Source organism: Melopsittacus undulatus, chromosome Z, assembly GCF_012275295.1.
Source record: "Melopsittacus undulatus isolate bMelUnd1 chromosome Z, bMelUnd1.mat.Z, whole genome shotgun sequence".
Taxonomy (NCBI): Eukaryota; Metazoa; Chordata; class Aves; order Psittaciformes; family Psittaculidae; genus Melopsittacus; species Melopsittacus undulatus.
In genome coordinates this window covers 39,792,273-39,813,869 of record NC_047557.1, presented here as the reverse complement: position 1 = coordinate 39,813,869, position 21,597 = coordinate 39,792,273, and the positions used below count along the sequence as shown (strand labels likewise).

The 21,597-nt window shown below is 38.2% G+C and overlaps 1 protein-coding gene across 1 annotated transcript in view; it reads right to left on the bottom strand.

The window, feature by feature from the left end:
• The window catches only part of VPS13A (vacuolar protein sorting 13 homolog A), a 114,804-nt gene extending 94,895 nt beyond the window's left edge, over positions 1-19,909 (bottom strand). Inside the window, exons 1-14 of the mRNA XM_031054352.2 lie at positions 19,765-19,909; positions 9,657-9,700; positions 9,201-9,243; positions 8,156-8,251; positions 7,773-7,874; positions 7,004-7,113; positions 6,554-6,613; positions 5,392-5,451; positions 5,082-5,162; positions 4,581-4,638; positions 2,851-2,978; positions 2,534-2,640; positions 1,694-1,865; positions 1,275-1,337 (exon numbers count right to left, since the gene is read on the bottom strand). Coding sequence (XP_030910212.1) covers positions 1,275-1,337; positions 1,694-1,865; positions 2,534-2,640; positions 2,851-2,978; positions 4,581-4,638; positions 5,082-5,162; positions 5,392-5,451; positions 6,554-6,613; positions 7,004-7,113; positions 7,773-7,874; positions 8,156-8,251; positions 9,201-9,243; positions 9,657-9,700; positions 19,765-19,864 — 1,224 coding nt within the window. The 5' untranslated portion in view covers positions 19,865-19,909. The remainder of the gene's footprint in view (positions 1-1,274; positions 1,338-1,693; positions 1,866-2,533; positions 2,641-2,850; positions 2,979-4,580; positions 4,639-5,081; positions 5,163-5,391; positions 5,452-6,553; positions 6,614-7,003; positions 7,114-7,772; positions 7,875-8,155; positions 8,252-9,200; positions 9,244-9,656; positions 9,701-19,764) is intronic.
• Positions 19,910-21,597: the final 1,688 nt, after the last annotated feature.

Here is a 21,597-nt window from a genome sequence, read left to right as displayed (position 1 = left end):
TTCTGATAGATGGAGGTAGAACACAGTATAGAATCACTGACTGATTTCAATACTTTGAAATAAATTCAGAGTTAGCTAGCAGATCCTACAAGATGCTTTTCTAACACTTTTCAAATGCAAGGCTTTTTTAAAAGCCCAAACAAATGAAAACCCATTTGCTTGCAACCTATCATAAGCATTACATAAATCCATCTTAAACCGCAGGACTGGAAGGCAGTCAGGAATGCAATACAGTCACACTGGAGAAAAGAGGAATAAAACTAGATAGGAAATACTCTGGGATCTTTGTCACCTTGCAGAAAGAAGGAGCAAGAAGATAAAACCAAAGAAACTACGTGTCACAACATAAAAACATACAAAAATTAAGCAAGAACTAAAACAAACAAACAAAAAAAAGAGAATCCCAAAAACTGGTGAAAAGCACACCAGGTCAGCCGAGCATTTGAAGGGGAGAGACATGAACCTGTCTTCCAGTTCTGTAAAAGTCTGAATTAAAATCATACAAGCATCCAAATGTGGTTGTATATATATATATAAGGAAAAAAATCACATTCCTATATTGCTGTTTAGAGTTTTGGTCTAGAACCACCATATCTATCACTGCAGTTTTTATGCCATACTTAATACACTCGACACACAAAGAGAAGGGAAAAAAAATAAAATCAAGCACTGCCATACAAAATTATTGACATTCATGAAGTTTAATTATCAGTACACTATTTCAGATTCTAAATATTATATTCTGTTTACTTTTAGTCATATTGATAATTAATGAAGGAAGGTGACTTTGCAGGTTTCAGAAAGCCTGTATAGATTATACTTCAGTCTCCTGGAATGATGCTCAGACTAGTACTCCACTGAAAACTAAGCAGTATATCAACCTAGGAAAAACAAGGCTAACAACTGTAACTATTCAGGTCACATTGTCTTGCCTAATTGCAATTATCTACTTAAATGTATTCTGCATTTTCTTTATTCCAAATTATTTGCAAACAGTAACAAAAGGTCCACATACTACACATAGAGGTGTTCAGCCTACATAACAGGGTATCAGGAAGAAAGAAATAAACAGTCTGGGTTGGAGAGTTGGGGGGCTTTGAGTATAATAATCCAATAAATTTTGAATATAATATTCCAATAATAAATGGGAAACACAAAGAAAATAGACCTTATGATGCACAACTCTATCACTAAAATTCAAATGCATCTGCCTAAAATCTCCACAACCTCATGTTGCAGTTATTCTTAGATTCACTTAAATGATGAAATTTTACCTCAACTTCTGCTTGTTGCCTTGCTAGAGTGATGTTAAAAATATCCAAAGCCTTTTCAAATTCCTAGAAAGAAGGTGAGAGATTATGTTTTTACAATTTCATTTGGTTACATTTCACAGCTCAGTTTTACAGGGAATAACAGTAAACAACTTTCAGTGCAAGTTAATTTGCTCAAGCTGAAAACTTAAATCTGGAAAAGAAAAGCACATCAGTTCAAGTCTTCCTTCACTGCAGTTCTAATTTAAAAAAATTATCTAGTACGTTTATTAATACTACTCAACAGAAAAAGGTATCAATGAAGTTGCAAGTTTGGGCACTGAAAGTTTAACTTAATACTGACTTATGAACATATGAACACTTAAGTTTAAGCAAACAGCAAGGAGAACAGTATTTATGCCTTTAAGGAAAAAACGGCTAACCTCCAATAATTTTAAGATTTCTTCACTAGGTTTTTTTGATGTTATCTTTGTTTTATACATCTCTTTATAGCTCTTCACTTGTTTCCTATGATGCCGAATATGTTCCCATGACCACATTTGGAGCTTAGGTTGAACATTTACTTCAAGGATGCCATAAATAACATATTTCCACCTAAAGCAAAGACAAATGAAGTATAGTTTGCATTTATTTTGGTATATTGAACAGACACCTAGAGCTATGCAGACTCCCATTAAATACAACTTCAAGTTGTAAAAAGTGAAATCCCTTTTCTAATAATGACACTTCTGATCAACAGAGGAACCCAAGTTTATTTTTCTTCCCAGAGTTGACTGATTTCTATTTCATGAAATTAAAAAGCAACTTTCTACAAAAAACGGCCACAAATATGTGTGTGCAAATAATCAAAGCATATTAGTAAGGAATCTTCTGAAAAGAATCAAATCTCTGCCATCTGTGTTGACAATGTTTGTCTATTCGCAGACAACAGCTATATACTTGTAATAGTACCTAACATATAATGCAGCGTTCTTCATTAAAACAGAGTTAGGATATTAAAATACTAGCGGAGTTCAGTTTCTGATAATGATCTTTAAGGAAGTAAATGAAGGCTTTCAAATATCATGTCCTCACCCTTGGTTCGAGATCCCCACCATTTTTTTTTTAACACTCCTAGTTTCAGAAAAACAAAACCAAAAGAGAAGTACGTCTTCAGTTTCAGAAGGAAATAAGCTCTAATCTCTTTAGGTAAGAAACAATCACTTGGCAATTATTCCAAATTAATAACTAACAAATTGTTTACAAAGTCTGAGGTAGCCTACCATGTCTTGGCATTGTTGTGCAATGGAGCATCAGGTCTGTACTTCCTATACGGCAGATTTCGAGTCATCATATCAATAGACTCAAGAAGCTCCATAACACTGAAGTACTAAAAACAAAAAAAAAAAAATCAAACTGTTACCTTTTTGAGAACAATGTGAATCAAGCTTTTCTTTAAAAATAAAATAATTTACAAAGAAAAACCAAGACTAAGTAAATCGATTCTCTGTTTATTAGAAAATCTCAGACTGCTTTTCTTATTCTTGCAAACTAACATTTTTATCACATTACATCTAACTTCAGGAAAAATAGTTTATACCTGTGGCTTGTTGAATTCAACAGTTATATCCTGTAAATTTACATTTAAATCCATTTTTGGTGAGGAAAAGTCAACATCAGATCGAGGATTCATAAGGAGTTTGGCTCTCGCTGAGATTGGGCGGAATACTAAAAAACATAAGTTGACATAAAAAGTGCAATTAAATTACTTAAGACTGCTATAAATGATACATAATGCTTATCAGAGCCAAAGTTATGACAGATTATTAATTTTAAAATCCTAGACTTCGTCAACATATCTTTAAATGTAATACAATCTACACTCAATTTCCAGTTTCATTCTGGCAACATCTGTGGAATAAATCCAAGCCCAAGTAAGCATGAAAAAAATTAATGGATCCCAGCTAAAGCAAATCACATCACATGAAAAACTACTGAGAGCACAAAGTTTCTATCTGTTCCTCAATTCAGCAATATCAAGCATTCAAAGCCATGTCTAGATCAGCGTTTCCACTGTTTCAACAACTGATCTAAGAATAATAATCCATGTATTACATGAATTTGTGTAAATGCCATTTTTATCAAATAAAATATCTTTAATTTCAACAGAAATACTGATAGGCCATCTACAAAGCAAATATTCTAAATTCACCAAGAGGTTCATACAAATGGAAACAGGCATTTTTTCAAGATGAAACCATGTTTACAACAATTAGTTTTGTTTCATTTTAAGCCCTGTATTTCTTGAAGCTTATTTTACTTTTAGCTGCCTATCTTACATGGTAGCATTTCTATTCATTTTCTCCGTGTATTTAGTTTACTAATCTTAATTTTTCATCCTTCCTATGTGTAAGTATTATGTTTGCATTTGGATCAAATTACAAAAACTTTAGACAACTGATGATGTTTAAACTTATTTTCTTGTAAAAAAAGCATTGAAACTAACAATTGGAAATAAGAAATCAGAAGAAATTACTAACTAGTTCCCTGGCAAAGAAGACCTCTGTGAAAGCAAGAGACACAGAAGGCTTCCCTTTCCGGCAAAGGCAGCAAGAAAAGCCGATAAACATAGCAGTGCTCTTTTAAACCCTGACTATAGTGAACTGAGAACTTGCTTGCTAAAGAACAAGGCACTTCAAAGGCCATTCTGCCTTGTAAACAATTACTAACAATCACACAGACGCACATGAGAAATAAAACCTATGCGTTTTCCACACAATGAAAAGTAAATAAACACCATGTTTGACTGAATCCAATGCAACTTTGGAACTCAAGTAAGCAACACTCAAAGCAATATAATGTGCATTATAGCAACAGTAAAAAAATAAAATAAAATAAAAATCTTGATGTTTCTAAGTTGTGTGATTACTGTTTCCACCTCTAATGAAGATACATTTCACTTACGGCAGGTGACCTCAAAAACATGAATCTATTCCTCAAACCAATCTGATTCAAAAAGCATACATGATGCACATATTATTGCTAAACTTCTTAAAATAATGAATATCAGTGAATGTGAACAAGAAGGATTTATGTATATTTCATTAGAATGATATATGACTCAAGACAAGTATTTTAATCAAAGACAAATTTTTAAGGCTACATATAGGGTACAGTATTCATTGTCAGAGAGACAGGTATTCCTGCCAAAGAACTAAACTGCACTCCTTACTAGGATTCCTGAGTAACAGCCAAAGCAGCAACCTCTGAGAGGCATTAAAAATTAGAAGCAAGGTATACATGCATTATTACAAATAAAGTACCACTTACCAAAATCATAACCTTCTGGAATCACATTGTGGCTGGCAACTCCATGTTTTAAGTTAACCTACATACACCATGGAGTTAAAAACAAGTTGTATTTTTATTTCATCATAAAGTTTTAAAATACAAAATGTTAGCCTTTTAATACAGGTTTCAGATAATCCCTCTGATAGACAGTCTAAATCTAAATACTCATCTATGTTTTAAACAGCATGAGATTTCTATTTTTTCCTGATAAAAATCACTGAACAGTAAGATTACCACATATTGTGTGTAATTTTTGTAACTGGCAACAGACTTTTTTTTTTAACTTCCTCAGATGGGTGTTGTACTTCCATCATGTAAAAATCTTTAAATCTACTGGTTTTCCTAAAAAAGCTATTAGTAACAAGACAACTCTTGAGGACATTGATTAACATAAATGGAAGAAGAAATGAATGTAAAGCATGCTCTATGCTTCACAGTATGAACTACAATACTAGATACATTATCTCACGCTTTCCTTACCAACGATTCATCACTACCACCATGGTAGAACATCTCCGATTTCACGTTCCAGTAAGCAAAAAGGTTATCCAGTCGTACAAGCTGAAAATACAATAGAACATATGTATTAATACCTACAAATTTTAGATTCATAATTTGGATTTCATAAAGTGTTGATGAATTAAATATTCAGAACATCCCCTGAACACTCCGCATCCTTTTATTTTAAAGCCCATACAGATGTTTTCTTGATCTTACTTTCTATGGAAGGAACTCTGATTCAGCTTATTTTAGTAACAATTCTTTCTTTACCATACAGGTTATATTATACCTTGTAGAACAACTTGGCAGTTTCATCATGTAAACATGGATTCCAATTCTGATCTGAGGTCTGGAATGAAATTTAAAGAAAGTTATTCCAGTACCTGTAATATATCAACCTATTATCATCACCAAAAACAAACCAGGAAAAAGAGAGGAACATCATCATAATTAAGCCACTCTGAAAATAATGGGACCGTATCTTCTGATTAAAGATGATTAAGACATTCTTTTAAGTGGAAACTTGATAAGGCTACATACCCCCTGAAAAAAATACACACATCTAGCCACCATGACTGCCAGGCTACACATAAGAACCAAAAGATTATTTAAAGTTCTATTTTCAGTAGTGCAATTCTTTTCCTTTATAACAATATTATTTTTTGGCAGGTTCTTTGGAAAGAGATAAACAATGGACTCGAATTTTTTTGTCATTCTAGAAGTAGCATTTTAGCGTGAGCCCAAAAGAAACACTAAATGCTATTACAGTTTTTCAAGAGTGAAATAATATTTTTTTTATTCACTATGCAAAACTGTTTAAAGGAAGGGGCTGGCAAATACCTCTTAATGTGCTGGGAACAAGCGCTCATAAGACAACTATTTATTTTAAGAAAGTAACATTTACTTAGACATTTTATCAGTTACATAGCAAAAATTACTGAATCAGAGCAACTCAGCAGAATAAGCATATTGCTGCTACAAGGTAGTCTTCTAGAAAACAAAAAAAGTATATAGTCTATGATGACTACTATTAGCACTTCAAAGTGGACCTTGCAGATCAAAGAAATGAGCTCCAGTTTGAAACAAGATGCCACCCTCTTTCCCCTTTTTCTCTCTTCCCCAGTCTCAAGTAATAACTTCCTTTCACAGTGCTCAAGGCAGTTTCAGTAAAATATTCATAGACTTTGAAAAACCCAAAACCCGGTATTTGACAAAAAATAAAGTGCAGCAGGCAGAAAAATTATAATTTACACCCAAAAGTCTGTTTTAATGCTAGGACTCAACCTTTAATGGCAGCCCACCACAACATTTATGCTGGAATTGATAAACCAAGTAGTTACTGTTGTGGATTGCTCACGATTATGGGCAAACTTTCATTAGATATTATGACACCACAATAGTACATAAAAACATAACTTTCAACATGCTTTTAAGATGAAAAATAAAATTACCTGCAAACTTAGGTTCTGAAGTGAAATCCCAAATGACAAGGGATTATTCCGATTTGTGATCTAGCAGAGCAGGAGGAAAATATCAAAAACGGATTACCTTATGCTCTAAGTTTAGATTTGGAAGCAAACAGACAACAAACAAATATATATATATTTATATTTATATAAAAATAAGTATATATATATATTTATATACATAACACAGATCTGACAATTATATCTTATTTGTGCCTGACACGTGCTTGTAAATATCTTCATGCTTCAGTGCAAGCTTTCAATCAGTCTTCATTTATAAGGTGCTCTTGGGGTTTTTTTAAGACTATGAAATTCCCAGAACTTTACTAGGATTCCCTTCACAGGGAAAGCAACTGGAAGAAATGAAATCAGATGGGTTCCTAATTTCATGTTAGAGTGTACAACCTCTTACTCTGAGACATACAAAATACTTACATCATCTTCATAGCGAATATGGATGTTGGAAATTTTCACCTGAAGATTTTTGATAACCTGAGTGACTAGTTTTTCCACAAAAGTGTCTTGTTTCTCTTCTTTTGCTTTATCTAAGTTAAAGGAAAATAATATTTTGTTTGCATTAAAGCACTTTAAAAATTACATTAGAGAAAACAAAAACATAAAGAAGTTCCTATGATAGATATTTAAATTTTCTATTACACTGTACTCTAGTGGTATATAAATGTCTTTTCAGTATAATCCACGAAAATTATGGTCAGACTAGACAGTTTCAGCCTTATTACCCCTGGTCTGAAGAATCAGGTTGCTCAAAAATATTACTTGTACCCACTGATACTCAAGGTGGCCAATACATATTTCTTGAAAGTACCAGAAGGTAAATTCAAGATTATGAAACTTTACATGTATCAAAGAACAAATTAAACAGAATCTTTAAAAAGGTGTCATTCTTTAATATTAGAAACAAAGTTCAATTGTTTCAATTGCATATGAAAGAAGAGGAAAATAACATCAGGCAACATAGGACATAAGCAATAGTTCAAAAGCCTCATTTATACCAGATCATGTCAAAGCTTGAACCTTTTGATTTTCAAGACGCTTGCTCTGTAATATTGATGACAGCAACAATTAAAAATCTGTGACTAATAGGTTTTTAAGTATCAAGAGGAAAACAGGAATCTAAAACACTTAAAGTGACAAATTAAATGAAAGAAATACCATTATTTTTATTAGCTTTTCCCACTCTTACCTTGGTCAGCTATTTTCTGCTTTGCTTCCTCTATTCTTTGTAATTCCCTTTGTCTTGCTTCCAAAAACTGCCTGGCTTCTTTTTCAGCATCATATTTTACACCTAAATAGACAATGTAAAAAGGTACAATATAAAAAAATAAACATATTTTTAGATGCTATTTCAAAAGCAGTAATTTTCATGGTTTGTTAATAGTTGCATAAGATCAAAAAAAAATTAGGTGACTAAATGTAAAATACTGAAAGACACCCCATTCCCATAACCTAATTGCATTTGCTAGGACTATTTATCAGACAAAAAGTTCACGAAAGCAGGATCAACTCATTCTGGATTCCTTTGAAAGCACATCAATCTATAGTCGCTTTTCCTCTACACGAACTTACTGGCTGTGGGCACAATAAGCAAATAAACTCCATCAAGAACTGCCTCAACAGGTTGAGTATAAAGGTTTTGCCATGGAATCTGTAAGTTAAGTTGACCTACAAACACAAAAGAAAAAGGTTGAGATACACAGTTAAATAGCTGACTGGAAAATAAAAATATTTAAAAGGTAACTGACATTTAACCACAAAATCTCTGAACAATTACTTTACTGGACAGAAAAAAAAACAGGGCAATTGAGGCACATGTCCTTTAGGTTATTTGTTTTCCACAGGACACAAATGAACATGCGGCAAGTTTTTCCATGAGCAGAATTATTAAGTATATAGGTCCTCTCTTTTTTCCCCTCAAATTACATTTCTTCTTCCTAACAGCAATCTCTCTCCTTGCAAACCTACTGCAGCATCCTCATAAACAAGCAAAGCATGGGCAGCTCCTATATGATCAGCCAACTAAATACTCCCCAGTATTTTCCTGTGGAAGAGGGTCTTCAAGTAATGTGTCTGCTTTGTAAACATGGGGAACATGAGGTTATAGTCTCTGACTCTTCACAAAAGTACTAATTTTAATAAACTATGAAATCAGTCAGAGAAAATACATACTTCCAGGGTAGATTAAGGGAAATATAATGGCTTCAGACTTAGTCTGATTTAAGAAACCACTTTTACAAGACAACCAACTTGCAATGAGAGAACTTCCCATATTAGCAAAAATAGGGAAGGAGGATTAGAAAAGGAAGTGGAAGGCAAAATCCTTCTGAGGGATGAGAACTAGCCCTGCTCAGTTGCTCATCTTTGCTGTGTTAGGCTCTTATTAATATTAAGCTGAGTAGACAGGACCCCAGTTTATTTTAACTTTGCCACTCAGCTTAAGAAAATGAGTGGCTTCAAATGTTTTTGCTTCAGAAGAAACAAACTTCAGAGTGCACAAAGCCTTCAAATCAAGGAAACATGGTAAATGACTTGCTCAGCATGCCTAGGGTAACTTGCAAGGAAAAGCAGTACGTTTAGTAACTCCTGCATGGGTTTATGGTGAAATGTAACTTACCAATATGTCCCGCTATAACTTTAAATGGCACATCCAGCTGACTCTGAAAAAAAAGTGTTTTAGAACATTAAAGCTCATTTCAGCAACTTGTGAAATGTTCCCTTATTAGAAAAAAAAATTATAACCTTAAAGCTAACAAGTTTACTTTTCAACCACTGAAAAAAAAACAATATCATGGGACAAGTAAGCCATTTGTTTGCTTTTGACCTCAATACATTCTTTCAGCTATTCAGGGGTTTCTTTTGAAGAAAAATAAAGCTAAGTGAAGCCAGCATACACATTCACCTTTAAATTTAATCTCAAATTAATTAGGCAATCCAGGCAAGTGGGGAGGAAAAAAAAACCAGTAAGTTTACACTTAAAATACAGTGTACCTTAAATATGAGCAAAAAAAGCACATACAAGCCCAGAAGTTCAAGAATCATTTTTGCAATCATTTTATTTTCACTAACTTACCAGTGCATTTTCTTTTATTTCAAGATTCTTAAGTGCTACAGCTCCTAAAAAAACAAGAAGACAATAAATAAAACTATAATAAGGGAAGTAGTTGCGATCTTCGCTAAATATCCCAAAGCCTTAGTCATTAGTCCCTGACCTGTGGTACTTCAACTATTTGATGTAAAAGATACCCATAACCTGCACCTCAAATATCCATGAAAGATTTTTAAGAACACACTGTTCATTCATGCTATAAAACAGTATCTAGTATTTTCTTATGGAGTTTGCATATCCATGGGAAAAAAAAATCTATGATTCATACAAATGCTGGAAATTACTGTCACATTTTGTAAGGACCCATTTTTTAATTAAAAGTTTGCTTCTTTTTCCTCAACCATCTGCTCCCTGTGCTTGTGGAAATCTAGCAACATTAAATTTAGAGTGAATGTTTAGCTCTCAAAAGAGCTTACATTTGCAAGACGTATTTATAGGCTTATAAAAGTTCACAGGAAGCATTTCAGCAAATCTAATTTTTTAAATGTCTATAGAGAACAATAACTCCATACTCTGTAAACACAGAATATTTGAATTTGTAAGATTTGATTTCACAACATACTTCGCATCAGACCCTTGCCATACAAAAGGAACATTAGAAGGGACCAGGAAACTCATGACACTCACACATTGCAAAGCAAAGTCTTCTGCAAATTCTACAAGAAGGATAGAACACCTGCAATGGTTACCTTCAAATCAGTTGTATAGTGTTAACACAGGAACATGGAACAGACACCTTATACAGCTTAGCAACAGCATAAATGAGATTCAGGAAACCAGAAGCAGATTACAAGCCTGGAAATGAATACAGCTTGAGACTGCAAAAGATTTGATTGACCCAATAATGCCTTCCTCTGGGAGACACAAGTTAGGAATAGCCAAACATAGGGGCAGACAGGAGCTCCAACTGCAAGGAATATCCTTGCCATTGTACAGTGTTGACGGCATTAGACTAATGTTCAGTCACCAGTTTTGTGAAACCGGACCCTAATCTCAAATATGCATTTATTAGAACAGTTGGCTCAAGTTGTTGAACTGCTGTGGAAGCACTGATCAGGTAAAGTGATCCACCCATCTTGTAGTACTCATAAAATACTATAAAGTTTTTAATTATTTAATTTATTCATTGCAACAATCTATTACCACTTTACAGCAGAACTCTATACATTGATGCGCGGATAGACTCCACAACTAGTTAAAGTTGTAAAGTAGGTATGCTTTTATTCAGCGCTGAGGTGCATGGGGATAGCTCCTGCAAAGCATGCACGCCTCAGGGTTGTTGTCCCTTTACACTTATTCTCTTAAGGTATACATAGACATGAGGTTGCTCAGTCCGCCTATACATATTTATTATCTATCCCCGCTTCGTATTATAATGAGCCGGAAGGTCCTTTGCACTTGCGCAGTGCCCCTTCTGATCATGGGCAGGGGTCTCAGGATGAAGTAAATGAGTCTTCCTCCTGTGGGCAGGGGTCTTCAAGATGAAGTAAATGAGTCTTCCTCTTCTTAACCTTTTCACCTTTTAATCTTCAGACATGGACTTAGGGTTAGTTGGCGCCCAGTCTGCTTCTCCTGCCACTTATCAGTAGGAACAAACATCTGTGTTTTTGTCATGGTCTTAAGGCTTGATCGCCCAGTCTGCTTCTCCCCGGCTTATCAGCAGGACATTTCATCTGCTTTTGTCAGCAGAACTAGCATCTGCTTCTTCCCCTCCAGCAGTAATCAATGCCTTGGCAAGGTGGCAATGGCAGATACTTAGGACAGACAATACTTTTGTTTAAGCAAAGGAATTCCTTTAACTCCCTTGTACAATTTCTCTGTATTACCCCCTGTACATTGGTTACCTGTGTATCAACATCTGGCAGTTGGTATCATCAGCATTTCCAGACAAATACTATATGCAGAAGGTATTTTTTGAGAGCTAGTGGTTCTGCACTTAAGCCTTACAACACACCTATACTTTGCAAGAACATTGGGAGGAAAAAAAAAAAAATCAAAGGATTTCCAGCAGTAGCCTGTAACTACCCTAGTAACTATAACTAGCCTACATAGTTTGTAGTTAATAACAAGATGACAGGTTTTATTTACCATTGGGTTCAACTCTAAGTTTACTCCTTGAAAAAGCTGAGCCTGCACAGACCATTTTAACACTCATTAGAGAAAGTTTCACTATATGGAAGACACCAATAAAGGGGGGGGGTGGGGGGAGAAGCCATTTGCTTCTCTAAGATGACATCACTAACTGTAATTGTATTCACGGCAAGTAATTCTAATTGTATGCAGAGCAAATGTTCAGGTTTGTAACCAAGTTACGATGCATGGCATGCAATTTTTGCACATCAGTTGAGCCACCGTAAAAAAAGTTCACAGGAAAACTCTAAACATGACACACTAAGCAGTTTAACTGGGTTTGGTTTCTTCACTTTCACTGTCAGCTAAGCAAACATCACCTTATTTATCAAGGGTCTGGCACATGTCACATTTCAGCTGAGGAACTGTAACTTAAGCTGCAACAATTTGGCAACCCTAATGCTTCTGAAAACAAGGTACTATAAAATGAGTGAGGATCATTATCTCAAGCATTTACAAACACTTTGTTGTAGAGAACTACAGCTCGTTTTAGCTGAGCACACTGTTAATGGCAGAGGATAAACATAGTATCAATAGTGTTTCAAACAAGGCAGCTTTGACAATTCTACATGAAATGCTGGGAGTGGGAAGTCAGGTAAACAACTATTCAACATTTTTCCTATACTTATGGTTTTACGATTAGTAAGTTTAAAGATTTCAGCTAAAAGAAGAGGTAGAAATTAGGAAAACTTCAATTATCTCAATTTTCATATAAAACTACTGAAACACATTCAATAAAATATCAGAGTTACAAAAACCTTGATTGCGAGACTAACCACAGTGAATAGATTATCAAAACACATCAAAGCTTCCTACTGAAGCGCTATGTTTTATATACGCATGCAACCCTTCCTTTTCCTATACTTGAGATGGAATGTAAAAATGGTTGACTAAACATTCCTGCAAGTAAACAAGAACTATTTGCAAAGTTAACATACCTCACTGGCAACCAATTTTAACACTCACTATTTGAAATGCAATAACTGACCATGTTGGTATCTTCTTTCATTGCCAAAATTTAACCCTCACAAATAGAAGCGGAAAAAATCAGAGAACAAAGGCATGTTACAGGACATAACACAGCTACTTTTTTACTACAATTTTACTGTCTTGGAGCACTGCCAATGGATTTTAATTGCAAGAATTTCAAAATGCATTAAGATGTGGTTGTTTGGCTTTGTGGGGTTTGGGGCAGAGGGATGTCGTTTCCCCTTGGGGCAACTGGATCTTTCATTATTTTGACAGCAGAAATGCAGCCAAATAAAAGCCCATTATGATAGATTAAAAAATGCCCAACTAAGCAACCTTGAAAACTGTATGGAGTGGTATAAATGTCTAGGATTAAGCATGCAGCCAAAACAATAATAAAAGCCAGAACGTTTATAAACACCTATAGCACAGTCTAGGAATTATGTAGGCCATATTATAAAGCAAATTCTTTAGTGATCTCTGGACATTGTATATAACTGAACAGAATCAAACATTTGTCAAAATCATGGAACAAACAGGTTTGTAGTTTCAATTTTAGATACTCAAAATAACTTCATGAATTTGCTTGCATGAACTAACATCTACTACCAAGGGCTTGGCTGACAAGAACATATCTATAAAATAAAGTAACACTCAGTAAATCATTTGACCAAAGAGGCTTAACTGAAATTGCTACAGATGTCAACAAGAGCCAAAGAGAAGGAAGAATATTAACCCACAGAAAAACCTGCAGATTTAACCTATGTATTAATCCCATCTCTGCTGCCTTGTAAATAAGAACAGGGTAGAAAGAGTGAGGGAGCAGAGAAAGCAGGCAAGAGAGAGATGAAAGATGGCAGGCATCAGAAACTGAAAATACCTTAGCTGGTATTTGACCAGTACCAAACACTTCCACTGTCATAGTTTAAGCCCAGCTGGTAACTCAGAATCAGCCACTCACTCTCTCTCCCCATTCCTACCCCCTCGCTCCTAGAGGGATAGGAAGGAGAATCAAAAGAATGAAAATCCCATGGGTTGAAATAAGAACAGTCCAGTAACTAAGGTATAACACCAAACTATTACTACTGCTAGTAATAATAATAATAATAATAATGATAGGGGAAATAACAAGGGGAGAGAATATAAAACTAAAAGGCGAAAAGGAAACAAACAAAAAACACAAGTGATTCACAATACAGCTGCTCACCACCCACTGACCAATAGCCAGCCTGACCTGAGCAGTGAGTGATCTGGGCCTTTCAGGTAACTCCCTCCAGTTTATATACTGAGTGTTACGTGCTGTAGTATGGAATAACCCTCTGGCTAGGTAGGGTCAGGTGTCCTCTCTCTGCTTTCCCCCAGGTTCTCGTGCCCCTCTTCATTGGCAGAACACGAGATTGAAAGTCCTTGTTCAGAATAAACATTACTTAGCAAGAACTAAAAACACTGGTATTATCAGCACTGTGCTCAGACTTAAGTTGAAAACTCAGCACTGCACCAGCTACTAAGAAAGAGAAAAATAACTGCTACAGCTGAAACAGGACACCCACTCACATATTTTAACATAAATTCTGCTTTTTAGCAACAGCATTATCAGCTTCTGAACCCTTTTGGTTACTTCATACAAATTGCTGCCTTTGCCTTTCATTTGTGCTGTTTTTTCCTCTTTAAGAACACCTTCAGGAGACAGGCTGTAAGTTTTTGAGGATGACAGTGCCTGCCAAACACCTGCTCTATTGACACCTACTGTAAAATAGGTCATGAAAGATAGCACAAAGTACTAGATATTCTTCATTCCTCAATAAATTCAAATTGTTAGCATGTAGGGAATGGATTGCACCTACTATACACTTGCTCTGCTACTGTATCTGAATGTGGTATGCAAAAGTAGCCATCTTTATTACAATAGGTGTAGCCATAAAAAATAATTTTTTTTAAAAGAAGTGCTTGTGTGCTCACAGATTTGTGTCAATTATCTGCCTGTATCATCCTACTAACATAGCTTGCCCATAAGAGACACCAGCTATTCAAATAACAAGTTGTGTTAAGTAAGATACACTTGAGACATTACCTAATAAACAGGTGTGCCAAGTCAACCGAGAATTAAATATTTTAAAGGACAGTATAGAAGGTCTGACTATGACATGGAATGAAAAACTTATTTAGGCCCAGTCAAAAGAAAATAGCAACATGGTGAAACAGCTGATCTCTCATCCTGTCTGGAAACCTCAGTGTCACTTCACTTCTCCCAGATAACTGTCATTACTTTAATCATTTCTTTGGGTATTGAAATACAACTTCATTAGGTCTAGAGCATGCAAAAATACGTAACTTGTCTAGATACTTCTCTAACCTGTTTACCTAAGGCAAGTACTTAGACATTTGTTAACACAGCTTATTGAAACTATCCAAATAAGAAGAGGTTTAAAACACTATCTTTCCGAGCATCAGGATTAAATAATCATCCTTGATAACTGCCTAACACAGTAGCTTTTTATTCTGCTTCATACTAACAGAATTCTTAAGGTAAAAATAACAAGCTTTTGTACCCTCTTACATTGTTTTCTGAGCCTTGGCCTTACCTATTCAAAGTACCTTCTTTAATTTCACAGGCTCTCATATGTTCTCCCTTTCGCATTGCCTTTTGAATTTCAGGTTATTCAGTTCTTGCAAAACTCTCAGCCATGACTCTGTGTCCAGATACCACATCTATCTTTAGTATGGAGACAGACTGCATTTTTACCCTTGTTGGGGTTTTTTTTAAGAGACAAAAAAATAAATAAAAGAATCATAGCATCCCAAGGCTTGGAAGGGACCTCGAAAGATATCTAGTCCAATCCCCCGGCAAGAGCAGGGAAACCTAGAGTACATCACACAGGAACTTCTCCAGGTGGGCCTTGAATATCTCCAACGTAGGAGACTCCACAACCCCCCTGGGCAACCTGTTCCAGTGCTCTGTCACTCTCACAGTAAAGAAGTTCTTCCTGATATTCACATGCAAACTCCTATGCTCTAGTTTACACCCACTGCCCTTTGTCCTAACACTGGATATCACTGAAAAAAAACCTAGCTCCATCATCCTGACACCCACCCTTTACGTATTTGTAAACACTGATGAGCTCACCCCTCACTCTCCTCCAAGCTAAAGAGACCCAGCTCCCTCAGCTTCTCCTCATAAGGGAGGTGTTCCACTCCCTTCATCATCTTTGTGGCTCTGCGCTGGACTCTTTCAAGCAATTCCCTGTCCTTCTTGAACTGAGGGGTCCAGAACTGGACACAATATTCCAGATGCGGCCTCACCAAGGCAGAGTAGAGGGAGAGGAAAACCTCTCTTGCTCTACTAACCACACCCTTTCTAATGCACCCTAGGATGCCATTTGCCTTCTTGGCCACAAGGGCACATTGCTGGCTCATGGTCATCCTCCTGTCCACCAGGACCCCCAGGTCCCTTTCCCCTTCACTTCTTTCCAGCAGGTCAACCCCCAACCTGTACTGGTACATGGGGTTGTTCTTCCCCAGATGCAAGACTCTACACTTGCCCTTGTTGAATTTCATCAAGTTTCTCCCTGCCCAACCCTCCAGCCTGTCCAGGTCTGGCTGAATGGCAACACAGCCTTCTGGTGTGTCAGCCACTCCTCCCAGTTTAGTGTCATCAGCAAACTTGCTGAGGGTACACTCAGTTCCCTCATCCAGGTCGTTGATGAAAATATTAAACAGCAGACTCATCTGTAGTTATAATGTGCTCATGTATGTTGTTTGGAGCAGTTTCATCACACAACTTTACTACACAGATTGAATCTGGATAGATTTAATGTGGCATGATGAATTCTCTTATTATGCAAAACTAAAAAGCTTGTTCATTAAAAAGTCATTACTAAAGCTCTCAAATTTGAAGAAGCTGAAACTATATAAAGTTAGTTTTAATCCATATAACAAGAATCTACCAACAGGTTACCATTCTTGATTTAAACACGTTAGCTATGAAATACCGTAACAACATAATCTGTTCCAGCATCTAAAAAAACTCCCTTGGTTATTTAATCATTCCAAAACAAACAAAAAAAAAAGCCTCTTAAAATTTAGGATACAGATTTATAGTGCATCTGCAGTCCTATAGCATCCAAGAAGCACTGGTCATTTGTTACAAAAAGAAAAATTCCATATTAATTGCTATCAAAATATCTAATTGATTTGGGACAATGTAATTTCAAGACTACCTGATTTATGTAAAATTTAGCAAGTTTATGACACACAAAGACAAGTACTATATAAAAACACAGAGCTGTTAATGGAAATGCTTTCAGAGAGTGCAGGCAAGCACAAAAATGTATTAAGTTTACACAAAATACAAAGACAAAATTGTACTATTTTATTAAAATTATAATAATAATTTAGTTCCATAATTTCAGTCATTAGGAAGACAATTAAATTACCAGTAGAATCTAGATACACTGAGTGTAGGGATCTACTAATCAGTGATGCCCTCCATATAAATACAGCAGTCTACTGCTATTACTACTGTTACTGCCTTTTAGATAGAGGCATGCAATTTTTAAGTCCTCCAAGATCTTTGGAATGAAACAAAACACATTGTTTGAAAAGAAACATTAAACACAGTTTATGTGTTAATGCCAGTGAAAGCATCATGCAGTAGATGAGATAAAAATAAGCCTCTACAGGCAATCCTTCAGCAATGCTACAGTTAGGCATCTCAGAGCAAGATGTAGCTTCATATATCAATTTTCATGCTAAGCAAGTGTACAGACTAAGTAGAGAAAAACTAATCTTTTCTCTAGTACAAAGGCACCATTCTGTAAAAAAAGGAATTTAAAGAAAAAATATACTAAAGCCTCTAAAATATTAAAACTACTTGAAGAGGAAATAATATAAAACTCAAAATTAAGTTCCACATAGATAAAAAAATCGTAACAGCCCAATATTAACACTCTACATTAAAATTAGTAAGAAATATTTAGGATTTCTTTTTAAGTGATAGAGCTAATGTGCATCTAGTCTGGTAAGAGTTGCCTCGTAGAACCATAACCTGCCAAGAGTAAACACCAGCAATCTATAGAGCTGGAAAAATAAGGTTTTACCTCTTTGCAATGTCTAAACATTGCCCAAAATATTTAAATGTTCTATATCTTAGAGTTCCTTTCTCCAGAGAGGTACAGAGGTCAGGCTAGTGTGGTGCTGACAGCTCTATGGCGTTAGTGCCATCTTCATTCTTTATTATTAGACAAAGTTGCAAGTGTGAAGCTGCTGTCCTTATACTGATACCAGGTCTGAACAATAGCAACAGCAAGAAAGATGGAGGGAGGAAGGACTATTTATTCTATGATTCTATTCCCTGCCCATGGCAGGGGCTTGGAACTAGATGATCTTAAGGTCCTTTCCAACCCTATCCATTCTATGATTCTATTTTACATTATCTTGCTTGCCTTTCTTGAAATGAAAAAAGAAATTCTGATAACTTAAGAACACATATGATGTCTTCTATACACAGACTATTCATTTGATACTGTGTCTTTCAGCAAAAGTGCAACTCGTTCCTTTCCAGTAAGACATACACAACGCACAGTATATAACACATCAGTGCTACACTGGGCCTTACTGTTATAGATCAAGGACTACTCCTTCTTCTCCAGCAGTTAACGGGTGCTGTTGCAGTGTTACAACTCCATACAGAGACTGAACTTTGCAAAGATCCCAAAAATGCCCTGACTAACTGAAGGAAAATTACAGCAGACATGAAATCAAACAAGAACATCATTTCGGAAAACAGATGCATGACACAAAAATGTCCAAGACACTAAAAAATCTGGTTCATAAACATGAGTACCTAAGACTGGAATTGTACCTCGAGGATGCTTCACACCTGCAGACGTATGAACACACATGTAAAAAAAAACCAAACTCTCTGTGTACTTCTGCTTTTGCTGATGCTGCAGACACCCAGAATGCACATTTAAAACCCAGGCAAGAGTGGTCACTGCAGACGCATCTGTCAATCGTGTGGGTCTTACTCTTCTTAAGATGCCTTACTTTGCCCAGACCCAGACATACTGGAAGGAGAGATCTTCGTTGCTGTTTTCTTGTACTTATGCTACTAAAGGGACCTCCACAGAACAGAATACTTCCCCTCCTTCGGAACTGGCATGCTAACTGCCATTCTACAGACTATTCTACTAGCCTAGCACGTCTGGTCATAGCCTCTGCAAACACCTAAGACAGTCTCCATTCCCGATTCTTCAACGCTAAAAATGGCAAATACTCTAGACCTACTGATGATAGCACCAAGCAATGGAATGTCACTGCTGTTCGCAGAGAGGCTGCTCGCTTTCACCGGCACACCACCGATACTAATATGCTATCAAAACCCCGTTTGTTTCAGTTTCTTATTTCCTGATAGGGAAGAAAGTCGGTCCAGTTTGGCGCTCAGCAAGGCCGGGTAAAACTACTCGCCCAGCCCTCCCCGAACTTTCCGCGAGCGCCTTAAGCGCCGCTCGGACCGACACCCGCAACCTTCCCACCCAGGGTACGACCCAGCTAGGAGAAGGCAGCAGGGACAACTCCACACGGAAGAATTAACCGCAAGCGGGCATTCACACACCCCCAGCGCTTCCTCCGCCCGCTGCAGCGCCTCCCGGCCTCTCCCTGCTGCCGCACCCGGCTGCTCCACGCCCCCCGCGGACACTTCCCTGCCACCCGCCCCCACAACTATTTTTAAGCTGCCGAGCAGGTGGAGCGGCGGCGGAGCTGCTGGCAGTCAGCCCAGCGCGGTGGTGGGGCGGCATCGCCCGCTACGGCCCGACCGGCCCCGACGCTCAGGGACCACCGCCTCGGTCTCCTCCCCGCGGGGCCGGGCGGGCAGCTAAGCGAGGGTGCTGAAGGCGGAGGGCGGGCGGGCAGGCTGCTCCCCAGCGCAGCCGGGCCAGGCGGCTCGTTCCCCCGCGGCATGGCAGCCCCCTACCTCCCCAGATGCCCAGCTTCAGCTGGGAGCTGTCGAGGTTCACCACGTAGTCTCCGAGGAAACGGTTCAGGACGTCCACAACCAGCGACTCAAACACCATCCTGCCCCCCGCTGCCGCGCCGGCGGCAGCAGTACCAGCACCACCAACACAACTCCAGCTCCTGCACGGCCACTGCCCCTCCCCCAGCCCGAAGGGACGGCGCTGGCGCCCCGTTCCGCCTCCCCCGCATGCGCATTGGGCCGCTCTCTGTCGCGCAGGCGCGGTAGTTTGGTGCCGGCCGCAGGCAAGGGAGGGCGGGGTGCGCTGCGCCACGGGAGGTGGTGGGGCCTAGGTGGGGTGTGGGGAGAGAGAGGGGAGCAGGTTGACCGGGAATAGGTGCTTCCAGGTGTGCCCGAGCTCTGTACGAACGCCTCGCGGCCGGCAGCTCTTCCCCGGGCTTAGGATGTCAGTCAGCTGGGCCAAGTGGTTCAAATGCGATGGCCATTACAATTTTTTCGAATATGTTTTTTTTCCCCAGCTTAAGCCAGTGTAAAATTACTGCAACACTCAGCTGACTGAATTTCTGTCGACGACACCAAGCTGTGTGGTGCAATCGACACACTGGAAGGAAGGAATGCCATCCAGAAGGACCTTGAAAAGCACAAGGGGTGTCCAATGCCGACCTCATGAAGTTCAACAAGGTCAAGTGCAAGGTCCTACACCTGGGTTGGGGCAACCTCAGGCACAGGGTTGGGCAGAGAATCGATGAAAGCAGTGCTGGGGAGAAGGACTTGGGGGTGTTGGCTGATGAGAAGCTCAACATGAGCTGGCTTGAGTGAGAAACCAACCATATCCTGGGCTGCTTCAAAAGGAGCAGGCCAGCTGGTCTAAGGAGGTGATCCTGCCCCACTACCCTGCTCTCATGAGACCCGATCTGCAGTACTGTGTTCAGCTCTGGGATCCCCAATACAAGAGGGACATGAACCTGCTCAAGCAAGTCCAGAGCAGGGCTGAAACATCTTGCTATGGAGACAGGCTGAGAAAGTTGGCCTTCTTCAGCCTGGATAAGAGAAAGCTTAAGGAAGACCTTAGAGCAGTGTCCAGGACCTAAAGCGTGCCTAAAGGAAATCTGGAAAAGGACTTTTTTACAGAGGCATGTAGTTACAAGACAAGGGCTAATTGCTTTAAACTGACAGAGGGGAGGTTTAGATAAGACATTAGGAAAAATATTCTTCACTGAGGGTGGTGAGGCACTGACACAGGTTTCCCAGAGAAACTGTGGCTGCCCCATCTCTGGAAGTGTTTAAGGCCAGACTGGAGGGGACTTTGAGCAACCTGGTCTGAGCCTATGGCAGGGGGGTTGGACTTCAAGGTCCTTTCCAACCCTATCCATTCTATAATTCTATTATTAGCATAATGACTAAACCAAGTTGAATCTTGGTACTTCTCCAAAGAGCTTGACTCTCACACCACTGGGATGTGGTGAATCAAACTGCAAAATGTGGGTCATGTTTGCCCTGAATGACTCTGCCAATGCCTCCTGCGCTCACAAGATTCTTGTTCTGTCAAACAGCCACAGTGATGATGGCAGGAAGAAAATAATTTATATCCAACCTGTTCCTGGAACTACAACAATTAGGTTTTAAATTAAGTTAAAAAGTTTCATTGGTAAGCAAAAACCCTGAGTTTTTACAGCATGCAGTATTGAGTTTGCATGGCACATTTGCAGATACAGAGGGCAGCATTTCTTAGAAGAGACTGAGTACTGCCCTGTGCCAGACAGACCATTCCTGCCAGCTCCAACTCACCCACTCCAGAGCACAGCTGGACCTCTCAGCAATGCCTGTGGCACC